Genomic DNA, 15,730 nt, shown 5'->3' with positions numbered 1-15,730 from the left:
GGCGCAGCGGGAAGGAACAAGAACCGGAGAGAGAGACCCGGGGGTAGGGGGCGAGACCCCCGTGCCGCCCCCGGAGGGACTCGAACCAGGGTCCCCAACGCTTTAATTGCGCCTCGCCAAGCACCGCTAGGGGGAGCCACGGCGGAGCCGGAGCCTGGGCGGGAATTGCGGCTGGGCGGGGATTGAGCCTGGGCGGGGATTGAGCCTGGGCGGGGATTGAGCCTGGGCGGGGATTGAGCCTGGGCGGCCTCCGTAGGCGACCGCTGAGCCTGGGCGGGGATTGAGCCTGGGCGGGGATTGAGCCTGGGCGGGGATTGAGCCTGGGCGGGGATTGAGCCTGGGCGGGGATTGAGCCTGGGCGGGGATTGAGCCTCGGCGGCCTCCGTAGTCAGCCCGCGGGAGGCGCGAAAAGGGTGAGGGGGAAGATGGCGGCGCCGGGAGCGGCCCCGCGCTGAGGGGGGGGGGGACGGCACCGGCCGAGCCGCGGCCTGCGGAGTGCTCCTGTGGGGCTGTGGGGAGCCGGGCTGGGGGCTGCGGACAGGGTAAGGGGGGGAGGCCGAGGGGCTGGCGGGAGGGGGCAGCTGCGGCAGCCTCGGGGGGGCCTGGGGGTGGTTTGCGTGGGGACAGAAGCGGGGAGCCCCCCCGCGCCCCCCCCCCGGGGGGTTTACCCCCCCAGGGAACAGCCCCCCCCGCGCCGGGGTCCCCTCTGGCCCCGCGCTGGGCAGGGACAGCCCCGGGGATGCCTTGGGAGGGGGCTGTGGGGGCAGGGCAGGGTCTCGGGCAGGGGTCTCGGGCCCGAGCCGGGGGTAGAGGATGAGAGTGAGTTGGGGGTGCCGCCCCCCCCCCGCTGCTGGCCTGGGGGTCGGCTGGGGGGGGGCTGCCCCTGTGACCCCCGGGCCTGCCCCCGCCCCGCAGCAGGATGTGCTCCTTGGCGCTGTTCCCCCCCCCGCCGCCCCCCGGGGACATCACTCTCTACGAGTTCAACAACGTCCTGGCCTGTGGCCGCCTCCACGAGCAGCTGCCGCTGGCCCTCCAGAGCCAGGTGAGACCCCCGGCCCCCCCGGCCCCCTGGCTGCTCCTTGCAGCCCTCAGCCCTGCAGCTGGTTGGGGTGGAAGAAGCCTTCGAGGCCACGGAGGCCAAGCCCCAGCCCCTGGCCCTCAGCACCACAGGGCCCAGGACCCCCCCAGGCAGGGAGACTGCCCCTGGGCAGCTGCCCCCAGCCCTGCTGAGCCTCTCCTTGCCCCCAGCTCAGCCAGCTGCCCACCCCCACCCTGCCCAAGGAGAGCCTCAAGGCCCCCAGCAGGGAGCACAGCACCAGGGCAGCTTTCAGCCAGCACCAGGAGTCCCTCTGGAAGCGATGCCTCAGTGCATGGTGAGTCCCTGCTGGCCCCCAGACCCCCCCAGAGCCCCCCCGAGCCCCCTGCCAGGCCTGGGCACAGCCTGGGGGCTCTGCTGCCCCTGCAGCTGTGCCCTGCAAGCAGTGGGGAGGGAGCCCCAGGCTGAGCCTGCTGGGGGGGCTGGGGGAGTCCTGAGAGAGCTGAGGAGTCCTTGGGGGGGAGCCAGGAGCCCCTGGTTGGGGGGGGGGGAACAGGGTTCCCTTGTTGGGAAGAGCCCCTGGTTGGGGGGGGGGGCAGGGGTCCCTGGAGGTTCCTCAGGCCCTGGCTGGGGGGGGAAGCCCCCAGGAGCCCCTAGCTGAGGGGAGAGGTGGTTGGGAAGCCTCTTGGGGGGGTCTCAGCAGGGGGAGGGGCTGGGAGGGGGCCCAGGGCCTGGCTGGGGGCTGCAGGAGCTGTGTGCTGCAGGAGGGAGCTGGGGATCTGTGGGGTGCTGCAGGAGCTGGCTGGAGCCCAGGAGGAAGGTGAGAGAGGGGCTGGGGGCAGGGGCTGGGGGCTCCTCCTGGGGGCTCCTCCTGGGGCCAGCTTGGAGCCCTCAGACACTGCCCCTGCTGATAGCTTCCTGTTCCCCCCTCCCCCCTCCTTTCTCCCCCTCCCCCCTCCCCTCTCCCCTCTCCCCTCCCCTCCCCCAGGGCCGCGCTGCCTCCTGGCTGCCTCCCGCTGCCTCCTGGCCGCCTGCCGCCTCCTGGCCTGGCTGCACAGCTCCCTGCTGCCTGCCCTCTCTGTGAGTGCCTTGGGCTCTGCCCTGCCTGCAGGGGGCGCTGCGGGCCCCAGCCCTGCTGGGGGAGCTGCTGTGGCCCCGGGGGGGCTCCAATCCCCTCCCCAAATCCCCTCCCCCCGGCTCGGCCCCAGAGGCTGAGGGCAGCGAAGAGCCCTGGGGGGAGGCTGAAGCTGGGGAGGGGCAGGGGGCTGGGGGCAGGGGGCTGGGGCTTGGCTCTGGGGGTGCTCAGTGCTGTGCCACTGCTGCAGGCTCAGCCTTGCCCTCCCCTCCCCTTTCCCTCCCCCCAGCTGACCACCGAGGAGCTGATCACAGAGTTCTCCCAGGCTGTGGACTGGTGAGGCCTGGGGGGGCAGGGCTGGGGCTGGGTTTGGGCCTGGCCTGGGCTGGGTTTGGGCCTGGCCTGGGCTGGGTTTGGGCCTGGCCTGGGCTGGGCCTGGCTGGGCCTGGCCCCTTCAGAAGGGGCTGCCAGGGGTGGCCAGGAGCAGGCAAAGGCTGCCAGGAGTTGTCCTCAGGCAGCAGCCAGAAGCTTTCCTTTGCCTGGGGGCTGTGGGGGGGCCCTGGGGAGGGGGTGCTGGGGGCTGAGCTGGTGCCTGGGGCCCCTCAGCCCTGCCCTGTGCCCCCCCAGGGCTGGCTGCCCCATCAGGGCCTTTGCCTGGCACCCCCACACCAACAAATTCGCTGTGGCTCTCCTGGATGACTCCATCAGGGTCCACAACTCCTGCAGGTGAGCTGCAGGCAGGGCCCTGGGGTGCCCCCCCCGGGGCCCCTCCTCAGCACCCCTGACCCCCCTGGGGGCTGGGCAGGGACCCCTGGGGCTGCCCCTGCACAGGGGCACGGTGCCCAGGGGGGGTTGGAAGCTCTCTGCAGCCCAGGGCCGGCCCCAGGCCCCCTCCAGCTGTGGCCTCCCTGGGGCAGAGCAGAGGGCAGCAGAACCTCCCCTGCCCTGCTGGCCACACTCCCCTGGCTGCCCCCAGGCCCCCCCCGGGGCCTCCTTGCCCCCCAGGGCAGGCTGCTGGCTCCTGGGCACTGCCAGGCCCTGCTCTGGGGAGCTGCTGCCCAGCCCTCAGCCCTCCCCTGCTCTGCAGGAGCTGCTCCCTGCCTGCAGGCCCCCCCCCAGCTGTGCCCCCCCCCCCCCAGCTGTGCCCCCCCCCCCCCAGCTGTGCCCCCCCCCCCCAGCTGTGCCCCCCCCCCCCAGCTGTGCCCCCCCCCCCAGCTGTGCCCCCCCCCCCAGCTGTGCCCCCCCCCCCAGCTGTGCCCCCCCCCAGCTGGGGGCAGCTCCTCCCCTCCCACTCTGCTCTTGGTCCCCCCCTGAGGCCAGAGCCTGGGGGAGCCGTGGGGGCTGTGTGGGGGCCCTGTGCCCCTCTGTGCCCCCTCAGCCCCCCCTGCCCCTGGCAGTGCCACCATCCCCTCCCTGAAGCACAGGCTGCAGAGGCAGGTGGCTGCCCTGGCCTGGAAGCCCCTGGGGGCCTCGCTGCTGGCCGTGGGCTGCCAGAGCTGTGTCCTGCTCTGGCACCTGGACCCCACCTCCCTCTCCACCAGGTGAGAGCCTGGGGGGCTCAGCCTGGCCTCTGGGGGGGCTCAGCCTGGCCTCTGGGGGGGCTCAGCCTGGCCTCTGGGGGGGCTCAGCCTGGCCTCTGGGGGGGGCTCAGCCTGGCCTCTGGGGGCTGGGGGGGAGGTTGGGGGGGGGTTGGGAAGGGTTTGGTGGTGTTTGGGGTGGGGGTTGGGGCACCTTGAGGGGGAGTGGAGAGGGGTTTGGGGGGGTGCTTTGTTGGGGGGCTGGGGGTGGTGTTGGGGGCTTGGGGGTGGTTTGGGGGGGGCTTGGGGGTGGTTCTGGGGGGCTTGGGGTGGTTTGGGGGGGCTGGGGGCTGAGCCCAGGTGGTTTCTCTCCCCTCCCCTGCAGACCTTCCTCTGGCTGTGCCCAGGTCCTGTCCTACCCAGGCCACTGCCCTGTCACCAGCCTGGCCTGGGCCCCCAGTGGGCAGCTGCTGCTCTCTGCCTCCCCGGTGGACACTGCCCTGCTGGTGAGGAGGAGGAGGAGGAAGCTCCTGGGGGCACAGCCCAGGCTCCCTGGGGGGCTGGGGGCACAGCCCCGGGGGGGGTTGGCAGCTCCTGGCCTTGAAGCAGAGCTGGGGAGGGGCTGGGGGGCAGGGGGAGAAGCTTTGAGGGGAGGGGGCAACAGGGCTGGGGGGGCAGGGCTGGGGGCAAGGCCTGGCTGGCACAGGACAGGCAGGGGGGGGAGGATGGTTTGGACCCCCAGGAGGAGCTGCAGGCCAGGGGGAAGGGAGGAGATCTTCACCCTGGGGCTGGCCCAGGCCTGGCCCAGGCTGCCAGGGGGGGTTGGGGCTGGCCCAGGCCTGGCCCAGGCTGCCAGGGGGGGCTCTGAGCCCGGCCTGGGGCTGCTCCTGCTGCCTCCTCTGCCTCTCCAGCCCCCAGGCTCTGTTCCCTGACCCCCCCAGCCCCCCCTGCTCAGGTCCTGGAGGCCTCCCTGTGCCCCTGCAGGTCTGGGATGTGTCCAGGGAGAGCTGTGTGCAGCTGCAGTGGTTTGGGGGGGGAGGGGTCTCCTACCTGGCCTGGTCCCCTGATGGCAGCAAGGTCCTGGCAGCAACTCCCTCTGCAGTGTTCAGGTGAGCCCCAGGCTGGGGGGAGCCTGGGGGGCTGCTCCTGGGGGGGCTGCAGGGTTGGGTCCTGGGGGGCAGCCTTGGGCCCCTCAGGGCCAGGAGGACTTGGAGGGCTGCAGCAGGGGCAGGGAAGGGCAAGGGGGCTGGGGAGGGGGCTGGGGGGGGTGAGGCTGGAGGAGAGGAGGCTGAGGGGAGACCTCCTGGCTCCCTGCAAGTGCCTGAGGGGAGGCTGGGGCCAGGGGGGGCTGAGCTCTCCTGTCCCAAGGGATGGCACAGGGGGAGATGGCCTCAGGCTGCCCCAGGGGGGGCTCAGCTTGGCCCTGAGGCTGGCCCAGGCCTGGCCCAGGCTGCCCAGGGGCAGTCTCCCTGCCTGGGGGGGGTCCTGGGCCCTGTGGTGCTGAGGCCCTGGGGCTGGGCTGGGGCAGGGGCAGGGCAGGGGCAGGGCTGGGGGCTTTGGGGCAGCCCTGGGAGGGCTCCCCCCCCCCTCAGGGCCCTGCTGCTCTCTCTCCACCCCTGCAGGGTGTGGGAGGCTCAGACCTGGACCTGTGAGCGGTGGCCAACGCTCAGCGGACGCTGCCAGGTGGGGCAGGGCTGGGGGGGACCCTGCCCACCCCTGGGTGCCTCTGGGGGTCTGCCCTGGGGGTCTGCCCTGCTGGCTGGGTGCTGAGGAGGCTGTGCTGCCCCCCAGACAGGCTGCTGGAGCCCTGATGGCAGCAGGCTGCTGTTCAGCGTCCTGGGGGAGGCTCTCATCTACTCCTTGTCCTTCTCAGAGTACAGAGGTGAGGCTGCCCCCCCCTGCCCCCCCAGACCCCCTGCCCCCCAGCTCAGCTGGCCAGGGGCTGCTGGGGCCTGCTCCAGGGCCCTGGGGGCTGTGCTGGCCCTGGGCAGGAGCTGCCTGGCCTGGGGAAGGCCTCCCAGGGTAAGCCAGGTCCAGCCAGGCTCAGCCCTGGCCCTCAGCACCACAGCTGCAGGGCAGGGACCCCCCTGGGGGCTGCAGCAGTGCCCTGGGCCGGGCCTGGGGGCTGCAGCAGTGCCCTGGGCCGGGCCTGGGGGCTGCAGCACCGCCCTGGGCCGGGCCTGGGGGCTGCAGCACCGCCCTGGGCCGGGCCTGGGGGCTGCAGCAGTGCCCTGGGCCGGGCCTGGGGGCTGCAGCAGTGCCCTGGGCCGGGCCTGGGGGCTGCAGCAGTGCCCTGGGCCGGGCCTGGGGGCTGCAGCAGTGCCCTGGGCCGGGCCTGGGGGCTGCAGCAGTGCCCTGGGCCGGGCCTGGGGGCTGCAGCAGTGCCCTGGGCCGGGCCTGGGGGCTGCAGAGCCTCCAAGCCCAAGGTGAAGGCCCCAGGGGGGGTCTCTGTCCCACTGCCACCCTGCTGGCTGCAGGGGGCTGCAGCCCCAGGCAGGGAGAGGTCTGCAGGGCCTCCCCCAGCCCTGGGCCTGAGTTGGTTTCCTCCTCTCAGGCTGCTTCCTGCCCCCAGCTCTGCTCTGCAGCCTCAAAGGGTTTGCAGGAGGCCTTTGGGCAGCAGCTTCAGCCCCTGGAGGGGGCCTGGGGGCAAAGCCTCTCTGTCCCTCCCAGGCTGAGGGGGCCAGGCCTGCAGCTTTGGCTCCTCAGCTGCCCCAGGGAGCAAGAGAGGAGCTCTGAGCACCAAAGTGGGGCTGGGGGCAGGGAGGGGGGACCCAGGGGGTGACCCAGGGGGGACCCAGGGGTGACCCAGGGGGGACCCAGGGGGTGACCCGGGGGGGACCCAGGGGGTGACCCAGGGGGGACTCAGGGGGGACCCAGGGGGACCCAGGGGGACCCAGGATGTCTTCTCTCAGGGGAGATGCAGGGGCAGGTGGGAGGCTCCAAGACAGCCTCCATCGTGGCAGATGTGTCCTTGACCACCTTTGAGACCCCCTATGGGGAGGAGAGGTAGGTCTGGAGGCGCTGGGGGGGGGGTCCCCTGCCCCTTCCCCCCCTGGCTGTGGGGGTCTGAGTGTGGCCTGTGCTGGTTCCAGGGTGGGAGGACAGGTCCAGGCCATGGTGTGGGACCCCACGGGGCAGAGGCTGGCAGCCATCATCAGAGGTAGGAGGCAGCTCCTGTGCCCCCCCAGCAGGGTGAGGAGAGCTCCCCCCTCCCCCTCCCCCTCCCCCTCCCCCTGCCCTCCCCCTCCTCATCCTCCCTCCTGTGCTCCCCCAGGGCCTCCTGGCGCTGCCGGCAGCCAAGCGACCGTCGCAGTGTTCCGCACCCGCAACAGCCCCGTGCTGGAGCTGCTGCCCTGGTGGGCGGGGCCTGGGGCGGGGCCGGGGGCGGGGCCGCGAGTGGGGGTGGGGGTCAAGGTTGGGGATGGTTGTTGGGTTTGGTTGGGCAGCAGCAGCCCCCAGGACCTGGTGGATCAGAGCAGAGCCCTGGCAGCAGCTGCCCCCTGTGCCCCCCAGACCACCCCCCAGCAGCTGCCCCCTGTGCCCCCCTGACCACCCCCCAGCTGCTGCCCCCTGTGCCCCCCAGACCACCCCCCAGCTGCTGCCCCCTGTGCCCCCCAGACCACCCCCCAGCAGCTGCCCCCTGTGCCCCCCTGACCACCCCCCAGCTGCTGCCCCCTGTGCCCCCCTGACCACTCCCCAGCTGCTGCCCCCTGTGCCCCCCTGACCACCCCCCAGCTGCTGCCCCCTGTGCCCCCCTGACCACCCCCCAGCAGCTGCCCCCTGTGCCCCCCAGACCACCCCCCAGCTGCTGCCCCCTGTGCCCTGCTCCCCACCCCCCAGCCCCCCCCCAGCCCCTCTGCCTTTTGCCCACCCTGGGTCCCTTCCCCACCCCCCAGCCCCTTCCCTTCAGGCTTGCTCCATCCTGGCAGCTCCCAAACTCCTTCCTTTGGCCCCAGCCCCCCCTCAGCGTGCCAGGTGGCTGCTCCTGTGCCCAGGAGGTGCCCAGGGCTGCCCAGGGCTGCCCAGGGCTGAGCTCTGCTCCTCCCTGCAGTGGTTTCCTGCGAGGGGAGCCAGGAGCTGAGCCCCAGCTGCTCTCCTTCCACCCCAGCTTCCCGCAGGGAGCTCTGCTCACCGTGGTGAGTGCTGGCCCCAGGGGGCTGCAGCAGCCCTGGGGGCTCCTGGGGGGGCCCTGGGGGGTGGCCCTGGGGCTGCCCCAACAGCAGAGCTGGGGGAGAGCAGCCCCAGGAGGGAGCAGCTCCTGCAGGGGAGTGTGGCCAGCAGGGCAGGGGAGGTTCTGCTGCCCTCTGCTCTGCCCCAGGGAGGCCACAGCTGGAGGGGGCCTGGGGCCGGCCCTGGGCTGCAGAGAGCTTCCAACCCCCCCTGGGCACCGTGCCCCTGGGCAGGGGCAGCCCCAGGGGTCCCTGCAGGGGGGGAGGTCCCTCCTGGGCTCAGCAGGGGCTGATGTTTGCCTCCTCTTGCCCCTGCAGTGCTGGTCCACAGGCAGGGTCAGCCATGTGCCCTTCTTCTTCAGCCCTGCCCAGGGGCCCTGTGCCAGCCCCGGGCGCAGCCCTGTGCCCGGCGCCAGGGCCAGGGAGCAGCCTCTGTTCTGCGAGCTCTGAGCTGCCCCCTGCAGGGCCTGCAGCACTCAGCTTGGCCTCAGCTGCCTCACAGCCCCTGGGGGTCCTCACAGCCCCCCGGGGGTCTTCCCAATGCCCCTGGTGCTCCTCAGAGCCTCCCCAGCCCCCCCCGGGGTCTCCTGGGGCTGCTTCTGTCCACATTAAATTTGCTTCCCCCTCCTCTCTCCTCTCTTCCTGCCAGGGGCTGGGGGGGGGAAGGGAGGGGTGGGGAGGGGTCTCCAGGGCTGCTTGTTGAGGTCTGAGTCCCCCTGGAGCTGAACCTGAAGGAGAAAAATCCTTCCCTGAGCCTTTAGCTTCCCCTGGGTGGGGAGGGGGCTGCTGGGAGCCACCCACAGTGCCCCCAAACCAACTGAGGTCACCTGGGGGAGGAATGGAGCTGGAGGAGAGGCCTTGAGGCCCCCAAGGGGCAGCAGATGGAGGCCCCCAGCCCCCTCCCCACGGGAATAGGGGAGAGGAGAAGGCTTCAGCCCCCCCCCAGGCCTGGCAGGGGGTCCAAGCCCCCTGCCCCCCCCCCCCCCCCAACCACAGAACAGATTTGGGACCAATCCTTGGGGAGCCAAAAGTCTCTTGGTTAAGGTCAGGCTGGGGGGGGGGGAGCAGACCCCACCCCATGCCCCCCCTGCCCCCCAGGGGGGCTGGGCCTGGGGGGGGACCCCACTGGCAGCAGCCCCCAGGCCTGAGCTGGAGTCAACCCTGGGGCAGCCTCCAGGCTGGCACCGAGCTGGGCAGGGGGGGGTTGGGTTGGCTCCTCGGTGGGCTTGGGGGGGGCTGGGGGAGGTCTCAGCCACTCTTTGCCCCCTCCTGGAGCTCCAGAGTCCTCCTGGCCATCTGCAGGGCCCCCTCCCGGCTCTGGTGCCCCCCGGTGAAGCCGCTGGCGTGGACGAAGACGCAGCCTGGGATCCCTGCTCGCCGCGCCAGGGCCTGGCCCCGCAGCCCGCGCCAGGGCTCGGGCAGGGGCAGCCTGCGGGCACAGCGCGCGGCGGGCAGCGGCGGGCAGCGGCGGGCAGCGGCGGGCAGCGGCGGGCCCGGCTGGCAGCCCGGCAGGGGCAGGGAGCTCATCCTGCAGGGGGCTCAGCCCGGGCCTGGCACCCTCCCGGCCTGAAGGACAGCGAGGGGGCTGGGGAGGGGGCAGGGGAGGGGGCAGGGGAAGGGGCTGGGGAGGGGGCAGGGGATGGGGCAGGGGTAGGGGAGGGGGTAGGGGAACAGGGCTGGGGAGGGGGCAGGGGAAGGGGCTGGGGAACAGGGCTGGGGAGGGGGCAGGGGAGGGGGCAGGGGAGGGGGCAGGGGAGGGGGCTGAGGTCACAGCTGAGGTCACAGCTGGGGGGGGTGGGGTGTTGGTCTCTTCCCGCAGGCCAGAGGGGAGGACACAGCCTCAAGCTGGGCAGGGGGCAGTTGGGCAGCAGGGGCTGGGGTCTCAGCTGCTCTGCACCCCCAGGGGGCAGTGGGTCTGGGGTCTCAGCTGCTCTGCACCCCCAGGGGGCAGTGGGTCTGGGGTCTCAGCTGCTCTGCACCCCCAGGGGGCCGTGGGTCTGGGGTCTCAGCTGCTCTGCACCCCCAGGGGGCAGTGGGTCTGGGGTCTCAGCTGCTCTGCACCCCCAGGGGGCAGTGGGTCTGGGGTCTCAGCTGCTCTGCACCCCCAGGGGGCAGTGGGTCTGGGGTCTCACCTGCTCTGGAAGCCCCCGGGCTCCCTGGGCACGCTCTGCAGCCGCCACTGCCCGGCCTGGTCGGGGTAGAGCAGCAGCAGCAGCGGCCTGGGCAGTGCCAGCTCCTGCTCCAGCCTGAAGAGATGCTGCTGCCAGGGGCACCCCCCCTGGGGCAGCTCCAGCACCACCCCACTGCCATCCACCTGGGGGGCAGAGAGCGGGGGGAGGAGGTCCTGCAGCCCCCAGCCCAACCCTGCAGCTCCAGGCCCCTGCTGCTGGGGGAGGGACTGGGGGCAAAGGGGGGGGGGGCAGGGGGTCCCCAGGGTGGGGCTGGGGGTGCCCAGGGGGGCAGAGCCCATGTCAGGCTCTGGGGGGCAGGGGCTGGGGGTGGTGCAGGCCCCAGGGGGGCTCAGGGCTGCAGGAGACTCCCTGCAGGGAAGCTTTGTTCTGAGGGGCTCTGGGCTCCCCCCAGCCCCCCTCCCCCACCCCCCCAGCCCCCCTCCCCCCCAGCCCCCCGGGGGCTACCTGGAAGCGGTTGGCGATGGCCTCCTCCAGCAGGCCGCGGGCCGGCAGCCAGGCCTGCCGCAGGTAGCCCAGCAGGGCCAGGAACTCGCCCCCCACCAGCGCTGTGGCCTGCTGGAAGCAGCCCTGGGGGCACACAGCAGGCTCAGGAGCCCCCCCAGGAAAGAGGGGACCCTGGAAGGGCTCTGGGGACCCCACCCCCAGAGCAGCAGGGGGAGAGGGTTTGGAGCCCCCCAGGCAGGGAGACTGCCCCTGGGCAGCCTGGGCCAGGCCTGGGCCAGCCTCATGGCCAAGCTGAGCCTGCCCTGGGGCAGCCTGAGGCCATCTCCCCCTGTGCCATCCCTTGGGACAGGAGAGCTCAGCCCCCCCTGGCCCCAGCCTCCTCTCTTCCAGCCTCCCCCCAAGCTCCCTCAGCTGCTCCTCCCCCTCCCCAGCCCTTTCCCCCAGCCCCCTCCCCAGCCCTCTCCCCCAGCCCCCTCCCCAGCCCTCTCCCCCAGCCCCCTCCCCAGCTCCCTTGCCCTTCCCTGGCCCTGCTGCAGCCCTCAAAGTCCTCCTGGCCCTGAGGAGCCCAAGGCTGCCCCCAGGCTGCCAGCTGTGCCCCCCCAGTGCCCATCCTGGGGGCACCATCCCTGCCCACAGCACTGCTGCTGCAGCCCAGGCTGCTGGTGGCCTCCTTGCCCCCCTGGGCCCCCCCTGGCTCCTCTCCAGCTGCTGACACCAACCCCCCCCAGCTCCTCTGCCCCCCAGGGCAGCCCCCAGCCCCTCTGCCCCCAGCCTGGAGCCTTCCTGGGGTGGCTGTGAGCCAAGGGCAGCCCCCAGCCCCTGCTGACCTCCTGCCACTGGCCTCCAGCCCCTGGGCAGGCCGCAGGCCTGCAGAGCAGGTCAGGTGCCAGCCCTGTGTGCCAGCCCTGTGTGCCAGCCCTGCTGTGCCAGCCCTGTGTGCCAGCCCTGCTGTGCCAGCCCTGTGTGCCAGCCCTGCTGTGCCAGCCCTGCTATGCCAGCCCTGTGTGCCAGCCCTGCTGTGCCAGCCCTGCTGTGCCAGCCCTGTGTGCCAGCTGCAGTGGAGCTCACCTCGGGGTCGGGCTGGGGGTCGTTCCAGAGGGGGTTCAGACGTCCAACCCTGGCACTCAGGGTGGTGGTGAGGGCACGGCAGGGCTGCCCCTCCCCCAGGGCCACTCCATTGTCAATGGCATCAATCTCCTGCACAAAGCTCTCATACAGCTGGGCACGGGCAGGGGGCAGGGGGGGCACAGGGAGGGTCAGAGGCTCAGCAGCTTTGCCTCCTCCTCCCAGTCCTCCCCTCCAGCCTGAGCCCAGCAGGGGGAAGCCCTGGGGGGAGCTGCTGGGCACTGCTGTGCCCCCAGCCCCTTCCCAGCCCCCCCAGTACCTGGTCATAGAGCTCTGTCACCGTGGGGCTGTCCTCTGGCTCCCCCAGGAGCTCTGCCAGCACCTGGCCCCCCAGGTGGCAATAAACCAACCCAGCACTGCTCAGCTTCGTGCCCCAGGGCTTGCCAGGCCGCAGGCTGCTCATGGACTCCGAGAAGGACCTGGGGGGGACCTGGGATCAGCGCCAAGGGAACCCCCCCAGGCCTGGGAGGGGTTCAAGAGGCGCTGGGAGGGGACCAGGAGCGACTGGAGAGGACTGGGAGGGCACTGGGAGCAGTTGGGAGGCACTGGGAGGGCACTGGGAGCAACTGGCATGAACTGGAGGGGACGCCGGGAGGCCCAGGAGGGACTGGGGAGCACTGGGATGGAGGGAAAGCAGCACTGGGAGGCACTGGGAGGCGATTCGGAGCGGCTCCGCGGCGCCCCCCTGTGGCCGGCGCTGGGATCTCACCTCTGGTGGTGGTCGTAGCGCTGCCGCTCGGGGTCGTACTCGCCCCCCACGTCCACCACCACGTCGCACTGGGCCAGGATTTCGGGGTCCCGGGTGCGAACCACCTCCGCGTCCTGTGGGGTGCTAGGGGTTGAGGCTGGGGGGGGGGCACAGGGGGTCTGCAGGAGGCGCTGGGAACCATCCCCCCCCCCCGCGCCAGGAGCTGCCCCCGGGAGCGAAGGTTCTGGGGGGCACTCACGGAGGGGAACCCGAGCGGCGATTCGGGACTCAAAAGGTGGCCCCCAGGGGGCATCAGGGACCCCCCCAGGGGGACCCGAAGGGCCAAAGTTGGCTCCCGGGTGGACCAGGGACCCCCGAGCGGGGCTGGGGCCTCAGGAGGAGGCCCCAGGTGCAAGCAGGGCCCCCGAGGTGGGCCTGGGACCCCAGGGCGGCCTCAGGTGCGGCCAAAGACTGCGGGGGGCTGAAGGTAGCCCACGGCTGGGACCAGCGACCCCCAGCGTGGTCCCCAGGGGCCAGCGGGGACCCCCGAGAGCTGCCCCCGGGTAAAGGGAGGCTGGGGTCGGATGAGCGGAGCCAAGGAGTGGGCGGGGGGCGGGCGGGGGTCGGCGCCGCTGCGCCGGGGCAGGGATCCTGGAAGGGAACCGGCCCGGGGCAGGCCGCGGAGCCGTACCCGGTAGCGGGGCAGCTGGCGCAGCAGGAAGCACGCCAGCACCTCGTCGCAGTGGAAGGTGCCATCGTGAGTGCCGATCAGCGGCACGGCCCCGGGCCGAGGCCGCTGGGGGCCGGGCCCGGCCGCGCTGCCGCTGCTGACGGCGGCAGCCATGAGGCGAGCGGCGGCCAGGGCGCTCCGCATGGCACTGCGCAGGCGCAAGGCCAGAGAGCCAGCCTGCCTCTGGCCCTTCCGGGCCGCCGTACCCCCGCCCCGCCCCCTCGCGCCTCCCGGCCAATCCTCGCCCTTCAGCGCCGCGCATCCGCCCGTTCGCCCCGCCCACTCAGCGCCCCGGCCTCTCGCTCCCTCCCAGCGCCACCTGCCGGCCGAGCGGCGCTACGCCAGGGGGTGTGCACACAGCGGCACCGCAGGGACAGAGCCTGGGCTGGGACAGAGCCTGGGCAGGGGGCACAGGGCCTGGGCAGGGGGCACAGCCAGGGCAGGGGGCACAACCAGGGCAGGGACAGAGCCTGGGCAGGGACAGAGCCTGGGCAGGGGGCACAGCCAGGGCAGGGGGCACAGCCAGGGCAGGGGGCACAGGGCCTGGGCAGGGGGCACAGCCAGGGCAGGGGCACAGCCTGGGCTGGGGCACAACCAGGGCAGGGGGCACAGGGCCTGGGCAGGGGGCACAGCCAGGGCAGAGGGCACAGCCAGGGCAGGGGGCACAGGGCCTGCTCAGCCCGTGGGCACACCTCCAGCAGCTTCCCCAGGACAGACAGACAGGGTCCTGCCCATGCAGGGACAGACAGCTACCCAAGCAGCCCCCCAGGGACCACCCCAGGCACCGTTCCCAAGCCAGAGTTTATTCACCAGGGTCCCTCCCCGGCTCCAATCCAGGGCCTGGGGAAGTCCCCAAAGCCCCACCCAGGGGTGCCAGGAGCTGGGGGCAGCCAGGTGCCAGTGCTGAGGCCGAGCTGGCACCGCGGCCATGAGGCCCCCAGAGGCCGTGGGGGTCATGGCCAAGAGGGGTTCAGCCCTGTGGGGTCACCCCCAGCCCCCCAGGGCCAGGCAGCAGTGGTGGAGTTGTCCTTCAGCTGCCTCCTGCAGGGCTGGGGGGGGCAGCTCCCCCCCCAGGGCTCCCCCCAGGCTGCTCCCAGGGCTGGGCTGAACTGGGGTGCAGCCCTTGGGGCATTCTGGGGGGGCTTTGGGGGTGCAGCTCAAGGTGGGGGGGACACAGATATAAGTGCTGCTGGTTTAGGAGGGGAGCAGAGGGCAGCACCAGGGGCTCAGCATCACCACCAGGCTTCCTCTCCCCCCACAGCTTCTCCTTCCAGTTTGGGTCCAAAAAGAGGGATTTGAGGCTTCACAACACAGCCAGAAAGGACAAAAGCTGCTCCTGGAGGGGGGGGGGGGGGGGAGGACACTCCTGGCTCTGGGCCCTGCAGGGAGCAAACCTTGGCCACCAAGGCTGAGAGGATGGAGCAGGAGCTGCAGCAGGGTGAGGGCCATGCTGCCTGCTGGGGGGAGGCAGGGGGGAGAGCAGTCCCCTGCCGGGGGGGGCTGGAGCTGGCTGCAGCAGGGAGCTCAGAGGGTTGTGGTCAGCAATGAAGTCCTGGTGGAGGCCCTGGGGTGCCCCAGGGGCCAGGGCTGGGTCCAGCCTTGTTCAGCATCTTCATCAGTGACCTGCAGGAAGGAGCAGAGGGCAGCCTCAGGGAGCCTGCTGGGGGTGCCAGGCTGGCAGCAGGGGCTGGCAGCTGCCAGGCTGTGCTGGCACTAGGGGAGGCCTGGGGCTCAGCCAGGTCCTGCCCCTGGGCAGGCAGGGAGCAGCTCCTGCAGAGCAGGGGAGGGCTGAGGGCTGGGCAGCAGCTCCCCAGAGCAGGGCCTGGCAGTGCCCAGGAGCCAGCAGCCTGCCCTGGGGGGCAAGGAGGCCCCGGGGGGGGCCTGGGGGCAGCCAGGGGAGTGTGGCCAGCAGGGCAGGGGAGGTTCTGCTGCCCTCTGCTCTGCCCCAGGGAGGCCACAGCTGGAGGAGGCCTGGGGCCGGCCCTGGGCTCCCCAGCTGCAGAGGGCTGGGGAAGGGCTGGAGAGAGGCCAGGGGGGGCTGGGAAGCTGCTGGGGGGCCTGGAGCAGGCTGCCCAGGGAGGCTGGGGAGAGGTCCTGGCAGAGCTCCTGGCTCCACAACCAGGGGGGGCCAGGGGAGCCCCAAGGCAGCACAGGGCAGGGGCTGCAGAAGCCCTTGGGACCTGCTGGAGGTGACTGTGAGGGGGTGAAAGGGGGGGCGGGGGGGGTGCAGGGGAGCAGAGGGGGAGCAGGGGCTGCAGGGGGGCTGCAGGGGCTGGGGGCGGTGCTGCTTTCCCCCTCTCACCACTCTGGCACCGCGGGGAGGTGCAGGGGGGGCAGGGGGCACAGGGGCTGCAGGGGGGCTGCTGGGGGCGCTGCAGGGGCTGGGGGCGGTGCTGCTTTCCCCCTCTCACCACTCTGGCACCGCAGGGGGGGCAGGGGGCACAGGGGCTGCAGGGGGGCTGCAGGGGGGCTGCAGGGGCTGGGGGCGGTGCTGCTTTCCCCCTCTCACCACTCTGGCACCGCAGGGTCCCGCAGGGAGGTGCAGGGGGGGCAGGGGGCACAGGGGCTGCAGGGGGGGCAGGGGGCACAGGGGCTGCTGGGGGGGCAGGGGGCACAGGGGCTGCTGGGGGCACAGGGGGGCTGCAGGGGCTGGGGGCGGTGCTGCTTTCCCCCTCTCACCACTCTGGCACCGCAGGGTCCCGCGGGGCTGCCGTCCCCCGCCCGGGGGTGGGGGAGGGGAGGGCCGGCAGCGCC

At 72.9% G+C, this 15,730-nt stretch overlaps 2 protein-coding genes across 2 annotated transcripts; one reads left to right on the top strand and one right to left on the bottom strand.

Moving 5' to 3' along the window:
* Nucleotides 1-914: 914 nt before the first annotated feature.
* Nucleotides 915-8,247, top strand: AAAS (aladin WD repeat nucleoporin). Its single transcript, XM_054177326.1, has 16 exons — nt 915-1,042; nt 1,249-1,373; nt 1,801-1,856; nt 2,025-2,116; nt 2,401-2,447; nt 2,739-2,837; nt 3,509-3,652; nt 4,014-4,134; nt 4,613-4,737; nt 5,251-5,311; nt 5,420-5,510; nt 6,541-6,634; nt 6,721-6,788; nt 6,903-6,984; nt 7,680-7,764; nt 8,116-8,247. Exons 1-16 carry the CDS (start codon nt 920-922, stop codon nt 8,245-8,247), a joined length of 1,545 nt encoding a protein of 514 aa, XP_054033301.1. The 5' UTR covers nt 915-919.
* Nucleotides 8,248-9,045: 798 nt separating this feature from the next.
* On the bottom strand, nt 9,046-13,120 carry MYG1 (MYG1 exonuclease). Its single transcript, XM_054177504.1, is given in 8 exon segments — nt 9,046-9,226; nt 9,930-10,111; nt 10,434-10,556; nt 11,502-11,651; nt 11,818-11,977; nt 12,268-12,386; nt 12,389-12,403; nt 12,938-13,120. Coding segments are annotated over 8 exon segments (1,113 nt in total).
* Between the last annotated feature and the right edge of the window lie 2,610 nt (nt 13,121-15,730).

This window comes from Dryobates pubescens, chromosome 40 (assembly GCF_014839835.1).
Source record: "Dryobates pubescens isolate bDryPub1 chromosome 40, bDryPub1.pri, whole genome shotgun sequence".
Classification (NCBI taxonomy): Eukaryota; Metazoa; Chordata; class Aves; order Piciformes; family Picidae; genus Dryobates; species Dryobates pubescens.
The sequence above is the reverse complement of the archived record's forward strand: the minus strand, read 5'-3'. Positions and strand labels throughout refer to the sequence as shown.

What these genes read in the sequence shown, in the direction of transcription:
- AAAS (XM_054177326.1), top strand. Translation starts at nt 920, where the DNA reads ATGTGCTCCTTGGCGCTGTTCCCCCCCCCGCCGCCCCCCGGGGACATC. An exon ending in CGGTGGACACTGCCCTGCTG is followed by an intron (nt 4,135 to 4,612) that starts GTGAGGAGGAGG and finishes GTGCCCCTGCAG; the next exon opens with GTCTGGGATGTGTCCAGGGA. An exon ending in AGGGAGCTCTGCTCACCGTG is followed by an intron (nt 7,765 to 8,115) that starts GTGAGTGCTGGC and finishes TTGCCCCTGCAG; the next exon opens with TGCTGGTCCACAGGCAGGGT.